Genomic DNA, 20,169 nt, shown 5'->3' on the forward strand with positions numbered 1-20,169 from the left:
CAGGCAGCACTTCAATAGAGTCACCATGTCTCATCACCAGGACAAGCAGTGGTAGTAACTTCAGTGGGCAAACAGGAGAGATTTCTTTCACTGGGTTGGAAGGAGCAGCCCCCAAACAGTGCATCCCTGAGTATATGGGAATTTCAGTGCACTTTGGATATTCCCATCCAGCCGTTATCTGGGGAGACAGTTAGCAGAGCAGTCAGTTTTTCTCTTGTCTCTTATTACTGAACATTTGTGACTGTGTATAGGGAGTAGGGCCCTGGAGAAATGGGGTCGTGGGAGAAGATAGCGAACAGCTCTTCCCTGCCTCCTCTGTGTATTTAAAATTTGTGAAACCAAAGAAAGCTTCCAGATTCTTTTTTTCCGGTAGATGAAGCATTCCAGAAACCCCAGGGAAGGCAGAACCACTCACAGTGAAATTATTCCACAGGGCAGGTCTGCAGTTACCTGCTGTGCCTCACTCCAGAGCAGGGCTTGGAAAACACGGGTGGGACCAGAGGCACCGCTGCTTCCAGCTGCTCTCGTGTTATGCGAAAATGTTATTGCTTTGAAAAATGTTATTGTTTCTAAATGAGCGGGGTATTTTTCCAGCTTCAGCCCACACTGTTGCTGAAGGCAGCGCTGCCACGTCCCCCCCTGCTCCTTCCAGATGACGGCCCCGTCCCGCGGGTGGTCCCCACGCAGGGGCACGGCCCGGCCGATCCCAGGCTCCCTGCGGCCCCGCGGGTGGGCCTGCTGACCTTCACAGCCCCCACGCACCGAAATTCTGCTGAGCCCGGCCATTTCACACATCTGCCTGAATTTCAGCCGGGTTTTGCTGACTGCCCCTGTGCCGCCACAGGCGCGGGCGTGCGGTGTTTGAGTGAGCGAGTGAGTGACAGGCAGGGACATCGCTCCGCGGGGTGCCCATCCTGTGGGAAACGCGGGGGCCGGGCAGGACTGCGGGGGCAAAAGCCGGGGCACAGCGGGACGGGTTCGTGCCAAAGCTGCCTGCACAGGGGCCGAAGCGCAGCGCGGGCCGTTCCCCCGGAGAGCCCTGCAGCAACCGGCGCGGGGCCCGCACCGAGCACCCGCAGCTCGGCAGGGCCCGACCGGCGAAAGGCGGCCCTCAGCGCCGAGGCTCGCCCCGCCCACAAACCGTCCCCTCGCCCACAAACCGTCCTCCCGCTTTCCTATTGGTCGCTTCCCTCGCGGGGGGCGTGGCGAAGTGAGACGTCACGGGAATAGCGCTCGCTGATTGGTGGTATTGGCGGCGGGCGGCCCCGCCCCCGCGGTCCCACGCGCGGCCGGGCCCGCCCGGCGGGTACATTGTGCGCGGGGCCGCGCCGGGCCCGCTCCGCGCTCGCTCCGCGCTCCTGCCCCGCATTCCCGCAGCCAATCCCGATCTCCGCGTCCCTGACACCCCGCGCTGGGGCTTCCCGCCTCACGGAGATTTCTGCTTGGTCAAGCCACGGTGAGTGTTCTCTCCCTAGGTCTGGGTTCGCGCGCCGCTGGCAGACCCTTCCGAGCACGGGGCTTGCGGGGGTTCGGAGCCGCGGGGACGGGGATGGGCCGGCCCCCGGGGCAGGAGGGACTGCCCCCGGTACCGGCCCGAGGCTCGTTGGGGCTTTGGAGCATCGTGTTCCATAGGCAGGAAGCGGCAGGAAAAGGTTTAGGGAGGGGAAGGTCTTCTAACTTCCGAAGCAGAAAAAAAAAGTTAATAAATATTAAACCCCAGCTATTAATTTCATTAATGAGAAAGTCAGGTGGCCTTGCTTCTTGCTTTGCTTTTTTTCTGCCTCTTTCGTCCCTGTGTATACAAATATCTCAAAACTGTGCTCCGACGGACACAACTTCCATGGGCTCTGATGAAATCAGTATTAAATCAGTTTGAACAAGCCTGTCTAGAGAAGTGAGCAGGTTTGTGTGAGTGACTGAGCTGAGCTGACAGAGGAGAAAAATAGTTCCTCCTCCTCCTCCTGTCCTCACAGGCCCCTTCGCATTTAAAAAAGTTAAGAGCCTATTTGGTAGTTGTGTTGTCTAAATTTGGTTTGTCTTTATTTTCTTTATCTCTTCACTTGTGATTATTAGGGTAGGGGGCTTAGACCAGCCAGATCTGTGCTTGGAAAATCTGCCCTCAGCTTTGCATAAGCAGACAGCTGAATGTTTCATACTATTCCAGTGGAGAGTCCAAGTGTCATGACTGCTCTGTTTTCCTTTCCTGGCAATCTCTGCCTGGGTTCTCTTGTGATCTGCTGGAGAGATTTCCTCAGCCAGGGTACTGTGGGATTTTGTAGCCTTCCTCCAAACATATCTCTTCCTCTCCAGGACAGATCTAGAGCTACAAGAAACAAACAAGCAGCTCTGCAACCTTTAAACTTTGACAGCTTCCCTTGTTTTTCCTTCTTCCTTCCTGCATCTTGTGACAGTTGTTTTTATTGAAGTTACCTTAGGAGCAACCCGAGATGTGTAACACAGCCCATGTGTTCTGCTGGTGGCCAGCTGCTGCTGTTGGCTCAGCTGCCCTGGTGGCAGTCTCAGTCCAGAGTTCTGAGCTCTCCTCTTTCTGCTTTCTTCTCTCTGTTCCTGATCTCTCCTGTATGTTTTGCTCTCTGTGCATCTCTCAAAGAGTGACTCCTTAATGCTATAGGATCCTTTCTGGGGCCTCTCTGTTTTCCTGGTGCTGTTTTCTGCTGCAAATCAAATTTTATCTGAAAGCATATTTTGTCTCTTTTGTGTCTTTAACTCCAGCCATCTGCTCTGGCTTATCTTTGTGATAAGCCCAAGTAAAGCACTTGGGGAGGAGGCATAGGTGGAAGTCTGCTCTGCAACAGGAAGGTGTGGGGTGGCACAAGATTCTCAGAATTAAAAGCAGAGTGAAAATTGCTGCAGAATTGCACCATAATGTAGAGATGTGAGGCTCAGCAGCTTCAGCACTGAAGAACTTAAATTTCCCATTCCTTTCTTGTTCATTTTCTCAAGTATTTGAGGATTGTTATCTGAAGTCCTCCTGCCTCAGCATGTGTGCAGAGTGTGGTATCCTCTTGTGCTGTGTTTGGGGCAGGCTCAAGTAACTCAAGCAGGGAGATTGGTGTCTCAGATGTGCTTTTGCAGAGGAGTTCAGGCCAGTTGAAAATGGTTTGACTGAAGGAACAAGGCAAAAATATATTTGTGAAGGCAACAGCTTGGGGACAGATGACAAGGTATTGCATAACATGTATTCCAAGTATGTGAAAATGAGCGTGAGTCTGATCCATAAGATGGTTCTTCTGGCTCTGGAGGGAGTGCTGGACATGTCCTGGTATGGAGATAAGGAGTGTGTGCATGCATATCTGTGTGTACATATGCACATGTGAATTATGATAGCATTTTTGTCCCTGTGGCAGTGCCCAACCATTCTCAGAGCCTGCAGGAATTCAGGCCCTTCTTAGCAGTGAGGGGAAGTTTCAGGCAGTGTTTAGGAGGTGGATGAGTGAAACAGGAAGGGCAGGATGTGGCCATCTGTGGAGGTGGGAGTGGAGGGCAGAGTTGGAGGTGCGGATGGAAGTGGCAGCGTTACAAAAGAGCGCTGAGCAGCGCCTTGCCTTGCCCGAATAGGTGGGGCAGGACAGGCAGAGCTGGCCCAGGGTGTTGGTGGCAGCCAAGCTGTGCTCAGGGCCTGTGCAAGGGGCAGCTTTGGAGTCCTGTCAGCACTTGGGCCAGGTTTGCTCCCCTCTTTCACAGGCTGGAGTTGAATTGCAGTGAGCATAGCTGGCTTTGCTGAAAGCAGTGGCTGCAGGGATGCTGGCTGGGAAGCATTTAGCTGTAACAAGCTACCCCAGGCCCCCTGGCCTGACCTTTAACCACCATCACATCTCTCTGTCTTTGCTTATCAGCTTTATATCCCCACAGTGACTATTCGTATCATTCCAGCCAGAACAGACAGCTCTGTCTTTCCCCCATTCCTTCAGCCTGGGAATGCTGCATGTCCCATAACCACTGTCTGCTTGCTGACCATTAGGCTTTGCAGAGACTACCAGTTTTATATGATGGCCTGTCACATTGTGGTGAGGTAAATTTATTACTGTACCACACTGGCAATCACTCTGCTCTGCTTGCAGGGTGTGCAGGATGCCCAGGGCAGCCTGGGTGCTGCTGGGATGCCACAGTGGCACAGAACTTGCAAGCTGAGTGTGTGGTTTGATGCTGTGTGAGTACCAAAATGGAAAAATCAAAGGTTTTTTGTTCCTTCTGTCCAGAGCCAGAGGGCAATAAGCAATGGCCTGTCTTGCAGCCCCAGACCCTTCAATATCTGTCACTTGGGAATGGATGTCCCCCATGCCCAGCAGCATGAAGGGATAATCCATTCAGGAGGCGTGAGGGCCTCCCATCTCCACAGCTCTGAACTCCAGCCAGAATTGCAAATGAGCAAACCAAACCTGGCAGTTGTACCATGATCTCCTGCCTGGCAGGGGAGTGGGGAAGGCAAAACAAAACCCCAGCTTAACTGGCCAGGCCCAAAATTGAAATCCTGCCCTGACAGCAGGCAGGCAGACAGACCTGTTTGGTGTGAGCATCTGTGACAGGGCTTTTGGTCAGCCTGGCTACTGGAGCACTCAGCTCTGCCAGCCTCAGAGCTGGGAGAGTGGGAGGATCTGAATAAGATCTCTGGAGTCAGCAGCTGCTGTGGTTGTTCTGGCATTAATTTGATGTATACCACATCTCATCTCCTAAACTCTCCCTGGGAAGTGGCATGTGGTTCCTCTGTGTTTGAAGTACCAAAGGCCTTTTGCCTTTGCAGCACATTAGCAAGTTTGGCTTGCTTGGAAAGGACTTTATCCTGCCCATATGGGGCTGGGGAAGGTACTGCAATCAAGTAGGCTGCTCCCATTCTGGAGCCTTTTTGGGTATAATTTGGAAGAGGGGATTGTGAACTCGCTTGCCTCCTCTGCAGCCCCCCATTCATTTTGCAAAGCGCCTGTGATTGATCTGGCAGAATGGGATGTATTCACAAGCAGAGCTGGAGGGCAGCAGGAAGGACAAAACCCCACCACAGCCTCTGAAATGAATCACAGGCTCTGAAAAGATCCGCTGGGGTTAAGGCATAGCAGTGAAAAGCTATTGTCTGGAGCCTGGACTGTGGCTAAAAGCATTATTTATCCCAATTTGGGTAGTGGTTGTAGGAGGGCGTGGTATTCCCAGGAACAGCAAAGCCAGTGTGCTTAGTGGTGAACATGAACTTTATTTGATTGTGTCACAGGTAGCTCAGGAAGCTTTTTGGAGTATCTCAGCTGCAGAGTAGCAAGTGCAATACCTGATTTGCAAATAGAACTGCACGGATTGCATGCAAAGAGGATTTCCTACAGGTATTTTTTATTGTGGTTGGGGCATGGTTGCCTTGACTCAGATGAGTGCATGCCATAGATTTGAGGCACTACATCCCTTTTACGAATGCTTTTGTGAGACAAAACAAGAATCTCACTAATTGGTTCAGCTTGGCAATAATGTTCTGATTTTCTATCAAGTAAGTGGCGTTTAGATTCTTGTGGTGGCTGTAGGCTCAGAGTGGGGCATGGGTTTAAAGGGAGGAATGGTGGGTACTGCTGGGGATAAGATATGAGAATGTGAGTGGGATATGAAACTCAGACTGAGTTTCAAAATGTTGAGATATGTACCCGGATCCTCTCCAGACAATCTGATTCCTGGAGCCTACAGAATTGGGCTTGGAAAACCTCCCAGTTTCTGTCTGAGCCAACAGAAGGAGCCTTTCACATGGTCTCTCTGTTTTCTGTCTAGGATGTACAGGCTAGACTAGGAAGTGAGAAAATGAGAAGAAATGATAAGGATGCCTCCCATTCTCAAAGGTTGAGGCAGGATCAGAAATTCTGCACTGGGGGGGGGCTGGAGTCAGCTGCCTTTCCTTTGTTTGCCTATTTGCAAGTCTGGTGAAACATCAAGAGTTTGTCAGGAAGGGCAAATCCAGAGCGATACCCTCTGATACACAGCAGTTACGTTGACTGAATTCCAGCCTGCAAAATCCCAGTTGCATCTTTGCTGTGTTAGTCATCCTGAAGAGAACAGGAACAAATTTGGCTGACACAGGCAAACCACTAAATTCACTGGCATGGCTGGAGATGAACCCAACCTGTAAGAGAGCAAAGTCTGCATGCAGGCCCACAGTGTGGACAGAGCAGAGGGCATGCCTGGGAAATGATGTAGTGAAGGTCCTGTGCTGCCCACCTGGCAGCAGCCCAGGCTCCACGCTCAACAAGTGTGCTGCTGCACTAAATGCCAGGTGCAATTTCAATTCCTTTCATCTCAAGCACTCTTGACAGAAGAGCATTATTAGTGTTGAGCATTTTGAGCGGCTCCAAGCTGTGTACCTGACGGTCTGCTGTGTTATGCAAGGACAGGAAAATCATCAGAAAACATCTTCACATTTGTTCCTTCCCCTTTCTTGTTTTTTATGTCTCTCCCCCACCATCCTTTCCTGTTTTCTGTTGTTTTTTTCTGCTTTTGAAGCTCGAGCTGCCTCTGAGTACGTGAATGCCTGCATGTAGCAGATCCCCTTTCTCAAACCTTTTGATGATCACCAGTGCTGGGAAATTGCATGTGAAACACAGCTGATCTGGCTCTGTGTTTGACAGCATGTTGCCTCACTGCTCTTTCTCCTAAGCAGTTTTGCAAGGAGCTCTTCCCTGTGAAGACGACACAATAGGTGACTTTTATATTTCTACTTTGCTAGCCTGTACAATAAAAAGGCAGAAATTGGTCCTATAGCAGTAATTTTGGCCTGGGATAATGCTGCTGGCCTAAGCACCAGATGGTGGAGTCCATGAGAGCATTGGAAAGGTACAGAAGAGCATTATTAGTGTTGAGCTATTGGGATGAGATATTTGGGATGAGGGAGCAGGCACATTACTAATTAAAAGAGAATTAATCCCACCGCTTTCAGGGAGAAGTTAAACTTTGGCTAAATTCAAGACAGTGTGTCAGCCACCAGGGTTGATACTGTGAGATGGAGAGAAAATAAAGATTAACCATATGCCTGCTGTCACTGGCCATTCCAGGTGGGTGTGCTCTGATTTGGAAGGAGTGTCTGTCTGTTGTAGTACAGCCCGTGCATAGAGGGCCCATATGGCTTCTTGGGAATGAAACTCTGCTGTAGTTTGAGCAGCTTCATCCAGGTCTTGTAAGTTGAGCCATCAAGGAACCTTACTGCTTATTGATTTACTTATTTACAGCTTTAAATAGTTCATGGTTGAGTGGTGCAAAAACAAATGTGTTCTGCTTGCTGCTTCTCTCATGGGTGAAACAGAAAATGCCAGTTTTGGATCATGGGACTTGGGGTCTTTGTTGGTGTTTAGCCAGCCTTTAGGATCTGGGGAGAACATTCATAAACCCTGTGGTTTTGCTCTTCTAAGTAGAAATGATTCTTGATTCCCTGAAATCCCACTGGGGAGTGTATTAATCACTCTCAAATCTTGTCCTCTTGAAAGCAAGCAGGATCTCAGCTGTGATTCCCTGCAGGTAGTGAATGAAATTGGAGATTTGTGGAAAGCTCGTTGGTTTGAGATGGAGGGGGAACCCCAAGCCTGCTAATTATAGTTCATGTATCAATAGCCTTTCTGAGCTGTTCTCTCATATGCAGTTCTTTTGTGACTGGGGACAGGACCTGATACAGCTTCCAAGTATCCCTGTAAGAGGCACTTGGGTTTTTCAAGAGGTGGTAGAGTGTCTCCTGAGGTTCTCCTAGAGGACCATTCCAGCAGGGCTCTGGAAGGGTGACCCATCAGCCTGGGATGGAAAGTCTTCTCCTGGTTTGTAGGAAGCAAAAGGCACTCGGACAGGAGAGCTGTGGTTCTTCTTGTGGGGAGTTTGGCCAGCTCTCTGCTTTTGTTTTTTCCCTTGTTCTCTTTGCAAGCTTTGTCCTGTCCAGAGAGACTGCTGGGGCGTTTTCTTCATGAGCTGAGATTTGAGGGGTCTTTTTTTCTTGAGCCAACTCCTTCCCTCTTTCAGGATTGCTGTCTGCCCTGTCTGGATGAGTGGAAGGATTTTCAAAGCAACCTTATCTTGCTCTGCTGGAAAAAACCTGTCTTTCCCATCCTGGCTGCACAAAGGCTGCAGACAGCCAGGGGAATACTTCAGCCAGCAGACAGCATTGGATAGCTGTCAAAAAGCTGATGCCCCTCTGCCCTCATCCATATGGAAGAAGGATTATTATCTGCCTCTGTGTGGAGTAAGATCCCTTTAAAGGTTATGCAGCAGATACTTATTTTTTCAATAACTGCCTTTCGAGGGAAAAGAAATGAATGCAGCGTGGAGAAATTCAAGCCCCAGTTTGTTCAGGTCGTGCCTTCTGCTGTTCCCATTGACATGGCTGTTCCACAACAGCTTTGTTCATCATGGAAGATGCAGCTGGAAGCTCTGATAACCCCCAGGCTCTCACAGAGCAGGTGGGAGCTTGGCAAGGGCCACTGACAGGTTGCTTTGTGTAAAGTACTCCTCACTCAGAGTGGTTCTGCTTTTTCTCTTTAGCTCAGTAGTTGGGTAAGGGAGCAAGGAGTGTGGTAGGGGCCAAATTGTGCTCTGCATGCCTGTGCTTCAGAGAAGTGCTTGTGTCACAGGTCCAGCCTGCCCATGGCTGCAGTTAAACATGGCTTAAATTGAAGCACTTCTGTACACATTATGAAACTAGAAGACACTTTGCCTGCAGGCTTCTGAGGTTTGTCAGCTGCTACATTTTGGAAGGAGTTTGCCAGATGAGGTAGCTGCTGCCTGCAGTTTCTGTTTGTCTGATATGGGTGAGATGATGCCAAGGTCTCTGGTAGACTGAGGCATGCAGTGAGGGGAGTTTGTGAGTGGAAGGATTAGTGTCTGCCCCTTTTCTGCTTGTGTCCAGCTATGGCAGGATCCAAGAAGCCCTCAGACTGTTTGAGTGTTGCTGAAAACCACAAGCAAAGCTTTCTGGTGAGATGGCTGCACCCCAGAATTCAGGGGCTGCTTTAGTTTCAGTTTAATGGTCTGTCTAGCCCTGCTTGTCTGTGACCAGTGACATCCAGTGTCATAACTCCACTCCAGGGGAGGACAAGTAAAGGGGCTGTGACTGTGGCCTCTTCAGCTTTCAGAATTCCAGCTGTGCTGGGGGTCAGTTGGTGCCTGTAGTGAACATGATAGAAAGATCAGTGCTAGGAGCTGGCTGCCAATTTATTTCCTGGATATTTTTCAATGCATATAAGATAGAAATATTATTTGCCTCCAGGTTCCCTGGGATAGATATTTGATGCTGGAAGCTTGAGATTTGAAATATATGTGTGTGTGTATGCACATGTGTGATATATGTACATGTCCTTATGTGTATGTATATATAAAAAATGACTTTGCTGCAGCTTTTATATAGACATTTCAATTTTTTAAATGACCTGCTCCTTCCACTCTGAGTAGGTGCTTTTAATCTTAGTGTCAGAAAAATCATTGCTGCCTTCCTGCAGTCTCTGTGTTTGTTTCCATAGCTATCCTATATAAATTGCTTCTTTTTTTTTTACATAAGCAAATCAAAGGTTAACAGTGAATAGTTGACCTGAGCTGTGAGAAAAGGAAGCCATAGCAGTGGCAGGGTGGTTTCTGAGGTTGTAGGAATAGGAACTTAAATCAATAGCTTTTAGCAGACTTATAAATGTTTCATTTGTATTCCTCGCTTCGGCGCTGACATGGGAATCCAAATAACCCCTTAAATTAGTGTTGTTCTGCACTGGGTGTAGATGTTGGAAACATTTCCTTCAGATGCACTTCAAAGTGCTGTTCCATAATGGCATTTTCCTTCCTGTTTTGGAGCCTTGCTTCTGCACAGCCTCCAGTCGTGAGTGAAATGAGCTTGTCAGCCTCTATCCCAGGCTGGCAGAGTTTGGGCCATGGATATGGACATTTCCCACCCAACTACCCACATCAGTGTTCCTGCCCTCGCTCAGAGGCTGAGCAGGACTTGTGGCTGCTTGGGTAAGCTGTTGTTCCTGCATGGAGCAGTGCAGAGACTTTTCCCTGGACTGTGACACAGCCCTGAGGAATGAGCGAGGCCTTGAGAAGACCAACCTCAATAACTCTTGACAGCGTGTGGGGAAGGAGCAACATGCCCACAATTGTTTGTCTCATTCACACTCTTTAGGAGGTGCTGGAGAAGCAAGGGCAGGAAGTTCTTTAGCAGAGCCTGAGTCAGGCGACTTATCTGGCCATCTGCCTCCTCCTGAGGTCATCCACCCATAGAGTGTGGGAGGGTTGAGCAGCTCCAGGTCAGTGCCAGGTCAAGGCTGTGACCTCCTGGCAGCCTGGGAGCGCAGCAGCCATTCTCTCAGCATTTTGTGGTTTCCTCCAAGACCCCAGTGCTGGCTGGGGAGAGCTGGGCTCATCTGCAGACCTCGTGTTTGCAGGCTGGAGAGACCCTTGAGAAATTCCAGCCTGTGAAGAGCAAGTTTAAAAAAAACCCATCCAACCAACATTAACAAAAAGAACCCATCTAAAAAGCCTTCCCTGACTGTCTTGTCTAAACAATTCAGTGACTGGAGTGAAGGTTGACCCCATTTTGATTTTTGCAGGTTCATTTTTCAAACTTTGGGACAAGTTCTGTATTAACTTTCTCCTGTAAGAGAGGGCTGTGCATGTGTATCTGTCTGTGTGCTTTAATTCCATGGGAAGCAAAAAATACAGCTGGCTAAAGTATTTTGGAGTAAATGACTTGGATTTTATCATCTAGGTAGTATTAATTTAATTAGTCCAAAAGGGTTTTCTTCTACAGGCAAGGATTGGTATCAGGTAGCACTAATGTGAAATAGTAGCTAATAAAAGCCTTGTGTTTGATTCTGCCTGTCTGATAAAAAAACATAATTTGTCTTTCTTTTGTCTTATTCTGAATAGAATCTGTCCTGAAAAATGTTTGTGTCACATGAGGTGTCTGGTGAGTTTTATAATCAAAAAGTGCAACAAATAGGTTTGGTAAAATCAGCTCAAACCTTTGGCTTCTGCTGGTAATTAAATATTTTGTAAATAAAACCTGTAGCAGTTGCTTTTCCTAAACCTGCAGTAATCTACATGAAAATCAGAAGCCAAACTTAATTTCTGCTGAGCCAAGAACAGACCAATGCCCTTTATCCTGGATAGTCTGCTCTCTCTATGCTGTTTTCTAAGGAAAAATAACTCCTCTGCGGTTTGCCAATACCCTCTGGGGGCTGTTGAAACAATCTACACCAAGTTTGGGGTTTGATTGCCTCACTGTTGCTCCTTTGTTGAAACCAAAGCAGAATTTCCCCCTTCACCCCGCTCTGCTTTCTTGCCCTGCTCAGCCTGAGTTAGATTTTTTGGAGGATGCGAGGGTGCAGGAGGAAAGGGTGCAGGAGCAGCCATGGAGCAGGAGCCGCAGGGATGTCACCTGGAGCTCTGAGATCCACTGGCAGTGTACCAGGGTTGGATAACTAATGCATGTGTTCTCCATGCCGTGTATCAGTCAGGATGTGGGAATGATGCTTTCCCTGTTTGTCTCCCTGCAGGCAAGAGCTGTGCCACCATGTCGGTCAGCGTGCACGAGAACCGTAAATCCCGCACCAGCACCGGCTCCATGAACATCCTGCTTTACCACAAGGCCTCCCACCCGGACTGCGTCCTGTCCCACCTGAACACGCTGCGCAAGCACTGCATGTTCACCGATGTCACCCTCTGGGCAGGGAACAGGTCCTTCCCCTGCCACCGCGCAGTGCTGGCTGCCTCCAGCAGGTACTTCGAGGCCATGTTCAGCAACGGCCTCCGGGAGAGCCTGGATGACGAGGTGAACTTCCATGACAGCCTCCACCCGGAGGTGCTGGAGCTGCTGCTGGACTTTGCTTACTCCTCTCGGATCATTATCAACGAGGAGAATGCCGAGTCCCTCCTGGAGGCTGGGGACATGCTGCAGTTCCATGACGTCCGAGATGCTGCAGCTGAGTTCCTGGAGAAGAACCTCTACCCTTCCAACTGCCTGGGCATGATGCTGCTCTCAGATGCTCATCAGTGCCGGCGGCTCTATGAGCTCTCCTGGAGGATGTGCCTGGTCAACTTTGAGACTGTTCACAAGAGTGAGGACTTCAACAACCTTTCCAAGGACACTTTGCTGGACCTCATCTCCAGTGATGAGCTGGAAATTGAGGATGAGGAAAAGGTCTTTAAGGCTGTCATGCAGTGGGTGAAATACGACCTGGATGAGCGGAAGGCTTATCTCCCAGAACTTCTGAGGAATGTTCGTCTGGCTTTGCTTCCTTCAGAATGCCTCAAGGAAGCCTTGGCTTGCGAGGACTTGATCATGGTGGATGAAAGGAACAAGCTTGTCCTGGATGAAGCTATTCAGTGCAAGAAGAAGATCCTCCAGAATGATGGGGTGGTCACCAGCCTCTGTGCCAGGCCTCGCAAAGCTGGGCACACCTTACTGATTTTGGGAGGACAAACTTTCATGTGTGATAAGATCTACCAAGTGGATCACAAAGCCAAGGAAATTATTCCCAAAGCAGACCTGCCAAGTCCACGGAAGGAATTTAGTGCCTGTGCCATCGGCTGCAAAGTGTACATCACTGGAGGCAGGGGCTCAGAGAACGGGGTCTCCAAAGATGTTTGGGTTTATGACACCGTGCATGAGGAATGGTCCAAAGCTGCCCCAATGTTGATCGCTCGGTTTGGGCATGGCTCAGCCGAATTGGAAAACTGCCTCTATGTGGTTGGTGGGCACACTGCAGTAGCTGGAGTCTTCCCCGCATCTCCTTCTGTTTCCTTGAAGCAAGTGGAGAAGTACGACCCCATATCCAACAAGTGGATGATGGTGGCTCCGCTGAGAGATGGAGTGAGCAACGCTGCAGTGGTGAGTGCCAGGCTGAAGCTCTTTGTCTTTGGTGGCACCAGCATCCACCGAGACATGGTGTCCAAAGTGCAGTGCTACGACCCAGCCGAGAACCGATGGACCATCAAGGCCGAGTGCCCGCAGCCCTGGCGCTACACGGCGGCCGCCGTCCTGGGCAGCCAGATTTTCATCATGGGAGGGGACACGGAGTTCACGGCAGCCTCCGCCTACCGCTTCGACTGCGAGACCGACCAGTGGACGCGCATCGGGGACATGACGGCCAAGCGCATGTCCTGCCACGCCCTGGCCTCGGGCAACAAACTCTATGTGGTTGGAGGCTACTTTGGCACCCAGAGGTGCAAAACGCTGGACTGCTACGACCCCATGTCAGACACGTGGAACTGTATCACCACGGTGCCTTACTCGCTCATCCCCACGGCTTTCGTCAGCACCTGGAAGCACTTGCCCTCGTGATGAGGGGCAGGGCCTGGGGGCTTGTTTCCAGGAGGTCAATGAAGGTAAGGGTCTCCTCCTCTTGAATTAAAAATTACTGTCTTGCCTCAGTTGTATGTCCACACACCATGCTGAAGCCACAGGTGCTCATGAAGTAATTTTATGGAAAAATATTCATCCCAGTTTAAAAGTGGGATGCAGAGCCAGGAAAGATTAACCAGCTCTGCAGTGCTCTAGTGTAAGTCTAGATAGTTCTAAGGATTCTTTTATTTCCAGATGATCCTCCCAGTATCTTAAGATATACATATACATAGACGGTTGGGGCATCTCCTTCTGCTCCAAGGTACCTGGATGTACCAGCCTCACCCTTCTGTGGTGGTGAGTCCACACCTGCTCTCACTGTGGAATACATCCTGTTTCCATGCAGCTGGGGGAGTTAAGGTTCCTAAAAACACTGTATGTGACTCCTGGGAGATACCAGGGCAAAAGTGCTTTGAAATGTCTCAGTAGTTTGATATTTTTGCTGATTTTTCTGGGTGGTGTATTTAGCACTGTTGAATATGTAGGCAGGTGACCCTTGGAATGCCAGAAAATCCTGGTTCTCTTTTTATGCTCTCTGTTTACATTTCAGTGGGCAGCAGAAGCAAAAGTGCAGAAGCTATGGTGCATTTGATGGTCTTGCTGTTTATTTATCATCCAAACAGTTGCTTGTTAAATCAGAACTTCTGAGACTTCTGTGTCAGACCTGAGTGGGAGGGAAGGGGTTTTGTAACCAGAAAAAGAATGTGTTTATCAGTGTTTTGGGTTGTGTGAGAATAAGAAAGTTGGTGCAAACCCATGATGTTGTGTCTCATTCTGGTGCTCTGATTTTCTCTTGCTCGGAGAAGGTGCTCCTGCAGTGCCCCTGGGACAGGGTTTCTGCTTCCTCCCCTCTCCTCCCCAGTGGGGTGTTTGGTTGCTGTTCTGGTTGTGAGGGTGGCTCCACAGGGCTTTGCATGTCCTCACCAACCTGTGCTGAGACACAGCTGGTCTGGCAAAGCCCAAAAACTCTTCTCATCTTGCATTGTGAAAGCAGATAGTGATACAGGCAGCACTCAGATAGCATCACCTTCCCAGGAAGTCAGTAACTCATCTGCTAGCTCAGTGTGCAGGTTTCTGAGTACCAGCAGCACACACAGCCCTGCTCTGGTGCTTGCAGCCTGCATCCCAGCCAGCTGAAGGAGCTGGGAATCCCTCACTATGGGTGTGGGATTGACAAGCTTCACTTACAGTTTTATTTGGAAAGTGGGGACTGCGGGGAGGGAAATTCTTCCGCAGACTCATCAAAATCCACTTCACTTAATACAGGGAAGAAGGAATGCTGCCCAAACCCTCTAACACCCTCTCACTTCCCTGCTTTCCACTTGGTGTGGTTGGTGTGTCTGGGAATCGCCCAGCGGGTGAAATTGCTGGCACCTCCCAGTGATCATCTTTTTTGATGCCAGGTGGGAGCCAAGGAGGAGTTCCTGGCACCTCAACCAGGGATTAGCCCAACATGACCACCTGCTTTTCTCAGATGGGGAAAAAATCACCCAGGGCATTACACTGGCCTTTGTGAAACACCTGGTTTTAACATGGGTTGGACATCCATGAGGGCAGGAGTGGAAAGGGTTAAAATGAGACCTTAAAGTGTTCCCAACACTGTAAGATAATGGCCTTTCCAAATTCTCCTCCTCAGGCGTTGCCTAGCATCTGTCACGGTGGCTCAGTAATCTAATTAACTGTCACTTGGCTATTAAATATTGCAGCAGAGACTGTGAGGACTCCATCATTTTCAGCTCAGGTCAATGGGGCCTCCCTTTAAGAGCCATCCTAGAGCTGACAGTTAATTTTCTCTGGTAGCAGATGTGTCTGAATATTAAAGCTCAACACCAGCCACATGACTGGGAGTAGGAATAGGGTGTAGTTTGAGATGGGAGTCAATTCTTCAGCTACTAAATAAAAACAGAATTCAAAGTCACAGTGATGTTGTTTTCCTCCCCTACCTTTTTTCCTCCCTACTGTATTTGGGTTGTTCAGACCTAATAAATAGTTTTGTGGGGGTTGCATTGATACTTCTTTCCCCCCTGTAATTGGGAGCCTGACACAAGCACAGAAAACTAGAAACTGCAAATAAAACTGGTGAAAAGTCACTGTGTGAGGGTTTTATGTGCTTTTTTGGCTCTGCCTCCAGTCTTCAGTTAAAAGAACTATTTAAAATACATTCAAGCTCTTGCCAAAAAGAATGTCTGTCCACGTGGTTTTTCTAGAGTGGGGTTTTTTTTTATTTCATTTAGTGAGTGAATGTCCCTGATGTACACATCCCATGTGCCTGCCTTGGCTGTCCTGGCTGTGCAAAAACTGGACTTGGGAACTGGGGTAACTGGTTGTAAGGTCCTATAGCTATGATCTGGTTCTCCCCATTATCCTATTGCAGGTCTGGCCAAGGGATTTTCTGGTTTGCAGCTCCCACCATGGAAGGTCTCTGCTCAAACACCTGATTTGGTCCTTATTCAAGTAGGGATGCCCAGAAGGCAGGTTGGCCAGCATGTGTCCAGTTTCCTATGGAATTGCTTGTTCTCACCTGGAAAAACTCAGGAGCAACTACTCCTCAGAGCAGAGCAAGGTGGGCTGGTGGAAAAAGGCATGGGCAGTCACATGGCAGGAGACAGAACTTTGTCCTCATGTTAAAAACAACCTCCTGCCCATAAACTGGTCCCTGAAAACCAAATAGTCTGTCCTTGACAAATGTTGGTCATAAAGCACCCAGCCTGCCTTTCCTGTGAAGCATAAAACTGATCAGCTGGAAATGCTTCCTCCAGGGCATGGCCTTTGCCCTTCCCAGGCAGAGCAGGGACACATTTCAGCAGAGGTCCCAGCACTGCTGCCAGGGAGGCTGTGTGACATTAATTTAGTGCTTATTACCCACAGTTAATTCCAGGGATCAAGTGTGATTAGCAGTATGAAATGTGAAAGCCTCATCCCCTCCCACCCGGGGTAGTGGAGCCATAGGGGAGGCAAAACATGACAAATGAGCACGGGGCTAATCAGGACTCTGTGTTGATAAGGACAAGCACAGCCCAGCCCAGGGGAGGGCGGTGGGTGGTTTGTCACAATGTGCAGAGACAGTTGATGGGGACAACTCAACCCTTCCTCAGAGGTGACTTCAGGCAGCACCAGGAACAGGTTCTCCAAGCTGCCTGTCTCCACATTAAAGTGGCTTCCCCACACAATCTGTCCTGTGTAACACTGATTGTCACAGGGCAGAGTCACAGATGGGGGTGGGATGGTCACTTCAGATTTCATGGTCCAGCCAGGGAAGGTGAACTGGAAAGAGGAGTCACTGCATCCCTCTGTGCTGCCTCCTGAGCCTCAAATGCTCTCCTGGGATGGAGATGTTGGAATTCCCATCTCCAAACAAAAAGGACAACCCCCAACCCAGGGGTTCCCTGCCCAGAGGCTCCTAATCAGGTGCTTTTTGGTTCTTACAGGACACTCCTCACAGTCTTCACTGTAGGGAGCAGAGGCTGGGCGCTGCTCAGGCACTGATTCCTGGGGCACATCAGAATCTCAGAGTTGATTTTGTGGCTTCCACTGGAGCCCTTTGGTGTGTGCTAAGCTCCTGTGAGAGCTGAGGATGCCACCAGCAGCTGGTGCCTGCCTTTGGGTGGGCACTGAGTGATTGAGGCTGAAAGGTTTTGAGGCTGTTCTGGCACCTGAAATCTGAACTTTGGCCCCAGAGCTCCTGCAAAGATTTAGGCTGTATGCCAGGCCCTGAGCTGTATTCCAATACCACACTCCCCAGGAATTGGGTCAGTTCCATGGCTTTTCCTGGTTATTATATTACAGCTTAGATAACAAGCCTTTTTTGCAAAGACATTGGTGTGGCTGCCTTCCTTGCAGCATGCATCATTCCCAGCTCCATCCAGAGCCCTGCTCACAGAAAGGCACCTTCCCATGCCAAGCCCCAAAAAAACTCAGGATATCTCCTGGCTCCTAGAGACTGCTGCTCACCTGCATGCTGCTGGGGTGGGTGGTTGCTTGCAACCTGCTGGAATTCCTGGAACAGAGTCACAGCTGGTTTCTCTCCCAGTGGCTCCTAGGGAAACCCATTTGCATGTGTATAATAGCGAGGCCGGATAAACAGGGATTGCAGTTTTTCTGCCGCTGCTGCTCTTTCCAAGTGGCTGGTTGTCTCTGAAGCCAGTTTATCAGGCAATGTTGGAAGGGAGTGGCTGGCCTGGGGAGGAAAGTCGATGAAAATCAGGCTTTTCCTAACCCTGGGCAGATGGAAACATGTGCAGTCTGAGCTTGGCCCCAGACTGTATTAATCAACCCCTTGGAAATGTCAGTGATACGGATGTTTTTGGAGGAACTTGTGGAAAAAGAGAAAAAGGGTCTTTTTGTTTTGTCTGTTCCAGTTTTTGGGCCTTCCTCCTTGCCCTAAAAAAAAATAAAAAAAGTGAAAACTTTTCCCTCAATGTTTCATTCCCTTATCATGTCCACTGAAGTTTGGTATGTGGCTCTGAGCCCTCCCCAGCTGAAGCCCCTCTCCTATCCTGCACAAGCAAAGGACACCCCAACTCCTAAAGGAACCAGCTGCTTTCCACCTCAGGGAGTTGGGGTGAGTGCCCTGTGTGGGCTGAGCTGAGCACCACACCAGTTAATGAGCTTTCTCTTTCCTTCCCCAGATGCCAGAGTCACATCCATGTCCCCTCTCCTGTGGCTGGAGCCAGCACAGTGACCGAGAGCCTCCTGTCCTCCTGCACAGGACTCCGAGGCAGCTTCCACATCCCTTCCTGGCACCAGGATGGGAGGCACAGCTCCTGCCTGCATCATACCAGGGGTCACCAAGGGCTGCCCAGCCCCACCACTGCTCACTGGCCACTCTGCAGGGATGGAGTCCAGAGCACTGCCTTGCCAGGCTGGGCACAGGGATGGCTTGTGGGCTCCCATGGACAAATAGGGTTGGGGAGATGGAGGCTGCATCCCTCAGCAAACATGGCTGGATAGCCCTTCTTGTTACTCAATTTGGGGGGTTAAGAGATGTTAATATGTTTTTCTCTAAGGCAGTGAACTTGCCATTGGCAGTGCTTCTGCTCAGATGACTTGGAAGTGTTTGTTAAAGGGAACAAGGTGAGAGCACCTGGCTCTCCCCATCCTCTGGCCATTTCATGGAAGCAATGGCTATTGAAATATTAAAACGTAGGAGCTCGGGATGGCTGCCAGCATCACCACGTACTGTGACAAAACAGGGCAGATGCCTTTTGGGTTGTAGTTTGGGCCTTTTAAATTTTTCCCCCTCCTTTCCTTGCTGCTGTGATTTGGTCAGAAGCCGGGTAGCTCCCCACACACAGCTGCTGGGAAGAGCACAGGGCTCTGTTAGTGTGCCAAGGCAGCAGCACCACTGCTGAGATATTCCCCAGATAAAGCCCACTGCGTGCTCAGAGCCGGTCTGCTGAGCTTCCCTGTGCGTGGGTGAGGCTCTCACTGGCAAAGGAGCAGAAAAAGGGGAGCAGTGGGGAGCGCTTGGGAAGGGGCACCTTGGCTCCAGCAAGGCCAGAGAGCAAGAGGATTAGGGTAGCATTGCAGGGTGGGCTGGGGAGGGATCCCCCTCCTTCCTGCTGCTCCCCACAGCCTGACTTCCCCTTGGAGAGATGTGAGCATTTCTGACGGCGTGCTGCCTGCCAGCGCTTGGGCTGAGGCTGCCCCAGGTTATCCACGCACGCTGGCTGCCAACTGTGTTTGGGATTATGCATCCAAGAGCTGTCAGCCCGAGCCATTCCTCGTTTTGCTGTGGAGGAAGGCGCGTGGATCTCAGGCTGTCAGTACAGGGATGCAGCTCCTGACCGGCCACTGCCGAGGACTGGTCCTGCTCTGCCCCAGCATCCTGCTTCCCTGCTCAGCACATCTCCAGCTTCTCCAGGCTCTCCTCTCGCCCCTGGATGAGGCTGGGCTGCAGCCTGGCCAGCTGAATGATGCAATGCCATGAAAAGCCTTGACACAGCTTCAAACAGCAGAGGTCTTTTCGGAGCAGCGGGTGCCGTCGCTGCCGGGAACCACACACGTTCCGCACCACCAATCTGCCATGATGTTTATTTACATCTTCTAAGCTTTTTTTTTTTTTTTTTTCCCTTCAGCTGCTTGTGAACTTTAATAAAAATGATGATCTGGGAAACTGTTTGTGTGTTTTTCACAGGAGTCTTCATTCAGAAGTTGGATTTAGGTCTAATAACAGGGCCGAGGACTAATAACAGGGTTGGCACTCTGTGGGGTGGTTCACAAACAGCCTCCAAAGCAACCAGCCCAGCTGTAATTATTATTGCTTCAGTGCTTGGGAAACTGAGGCACAATGTCAAGTGTCTTGTCCAAGGTTAATGGTAGATCTGGGAATTAAATCCAGGGCTCCTCATGTCCTGAGGACATCATGTGGCTCTCTGTTCTACAGCTGTTCTCACTCAGCTCGTCCGTGCCATGGTTTCAGGAGAACTTGCAAGTCTGCAGTGCTAAGAACACCTGCCAAATAGGTTGAGGGGCCCAGTGCAGACACAGCCATACTCCTGCAGGGAAAGCCAGTAATTTCTAAGGAAGACAAGAAGAATTCATGCTTCTGTTTTCCTTATTTGCCTTCTCTTGGCTGCTGCAGCTCCCAAGAAAGGGGCCTTGTGACAGGAGAGATGCGCTTTCCAGCTGGAGCTCCTTTCCACGCTCCTCTTCCATGTGCATCTCTCCCCATCCCAGAGGAGCACACAGAGGCACGGGGAGATCCAGCCCTGCTCTGGGAACACTCTGGGAGGGTTTTCCCTCCCTACAAGACCAGCAGCTCCAGCTGTGCTCAGGGCTGAGATTGCTCAGAGCAGCGAATCGGCACCAGGCAAATTTGTATT

General features: G+C 50.0%; 1 protein-coding gene across 2 annotated transcripts; it reads left to right on the forward strand.

Annotated features, from left to right (window-relative positions):
- Positions 1-1,270: 1,270 nt before the first annotated feature.
- On the forward strand, positions 1,271-19,448 carry KLHL25 (kelch like family member 25). 2 transcript variants are annotated; one of them, XM_064722236.1, is made up of 3 exons: positions 1,271-1,456; positions 11,499-13,329; positions 17,974-19,448. In XM_064722236.1, exon 2 carries the CDS (start codon positions 11,516-11,518, stop codon positions 13,283-13,285), a length of 1,770 nt encoding a protein of 589 aa, XP_064578306.1. In that variant the 5' UTR covers positions 1,271-1,456; positions 11,499-11,515; the 3' UTR covers positions 13,286-13,329; positions 17,974-19,448. The 2 variants fall into 2 exon arrangements, with proteins under 2 accessions (XP_064578306.1, XP_064578307.1); XM_064722237.1 differs by lacking the exon at positions 17,974-19,448 and adding an exon at positions 13,541-15,568.
- The last annotated feature ends 721 nt before the right edge of the window (positions 19,449-20,169 follow it).

This window comes from Zonotrichia leucophrys, chromosome 10, assembly GCF_028769735.1.
Source record: "Zonotrichia leucophrys gambelii isolate GWCS_2022_RI chromosome 10, RI_Zleu_2.0, whole genome shotgun sequence".
NCBI lineage: Eukaryota > Metazoa > Chordata > Aves > Passeriformes > Passerellidae > Zonotrichia > Zonotrichia leucophrys.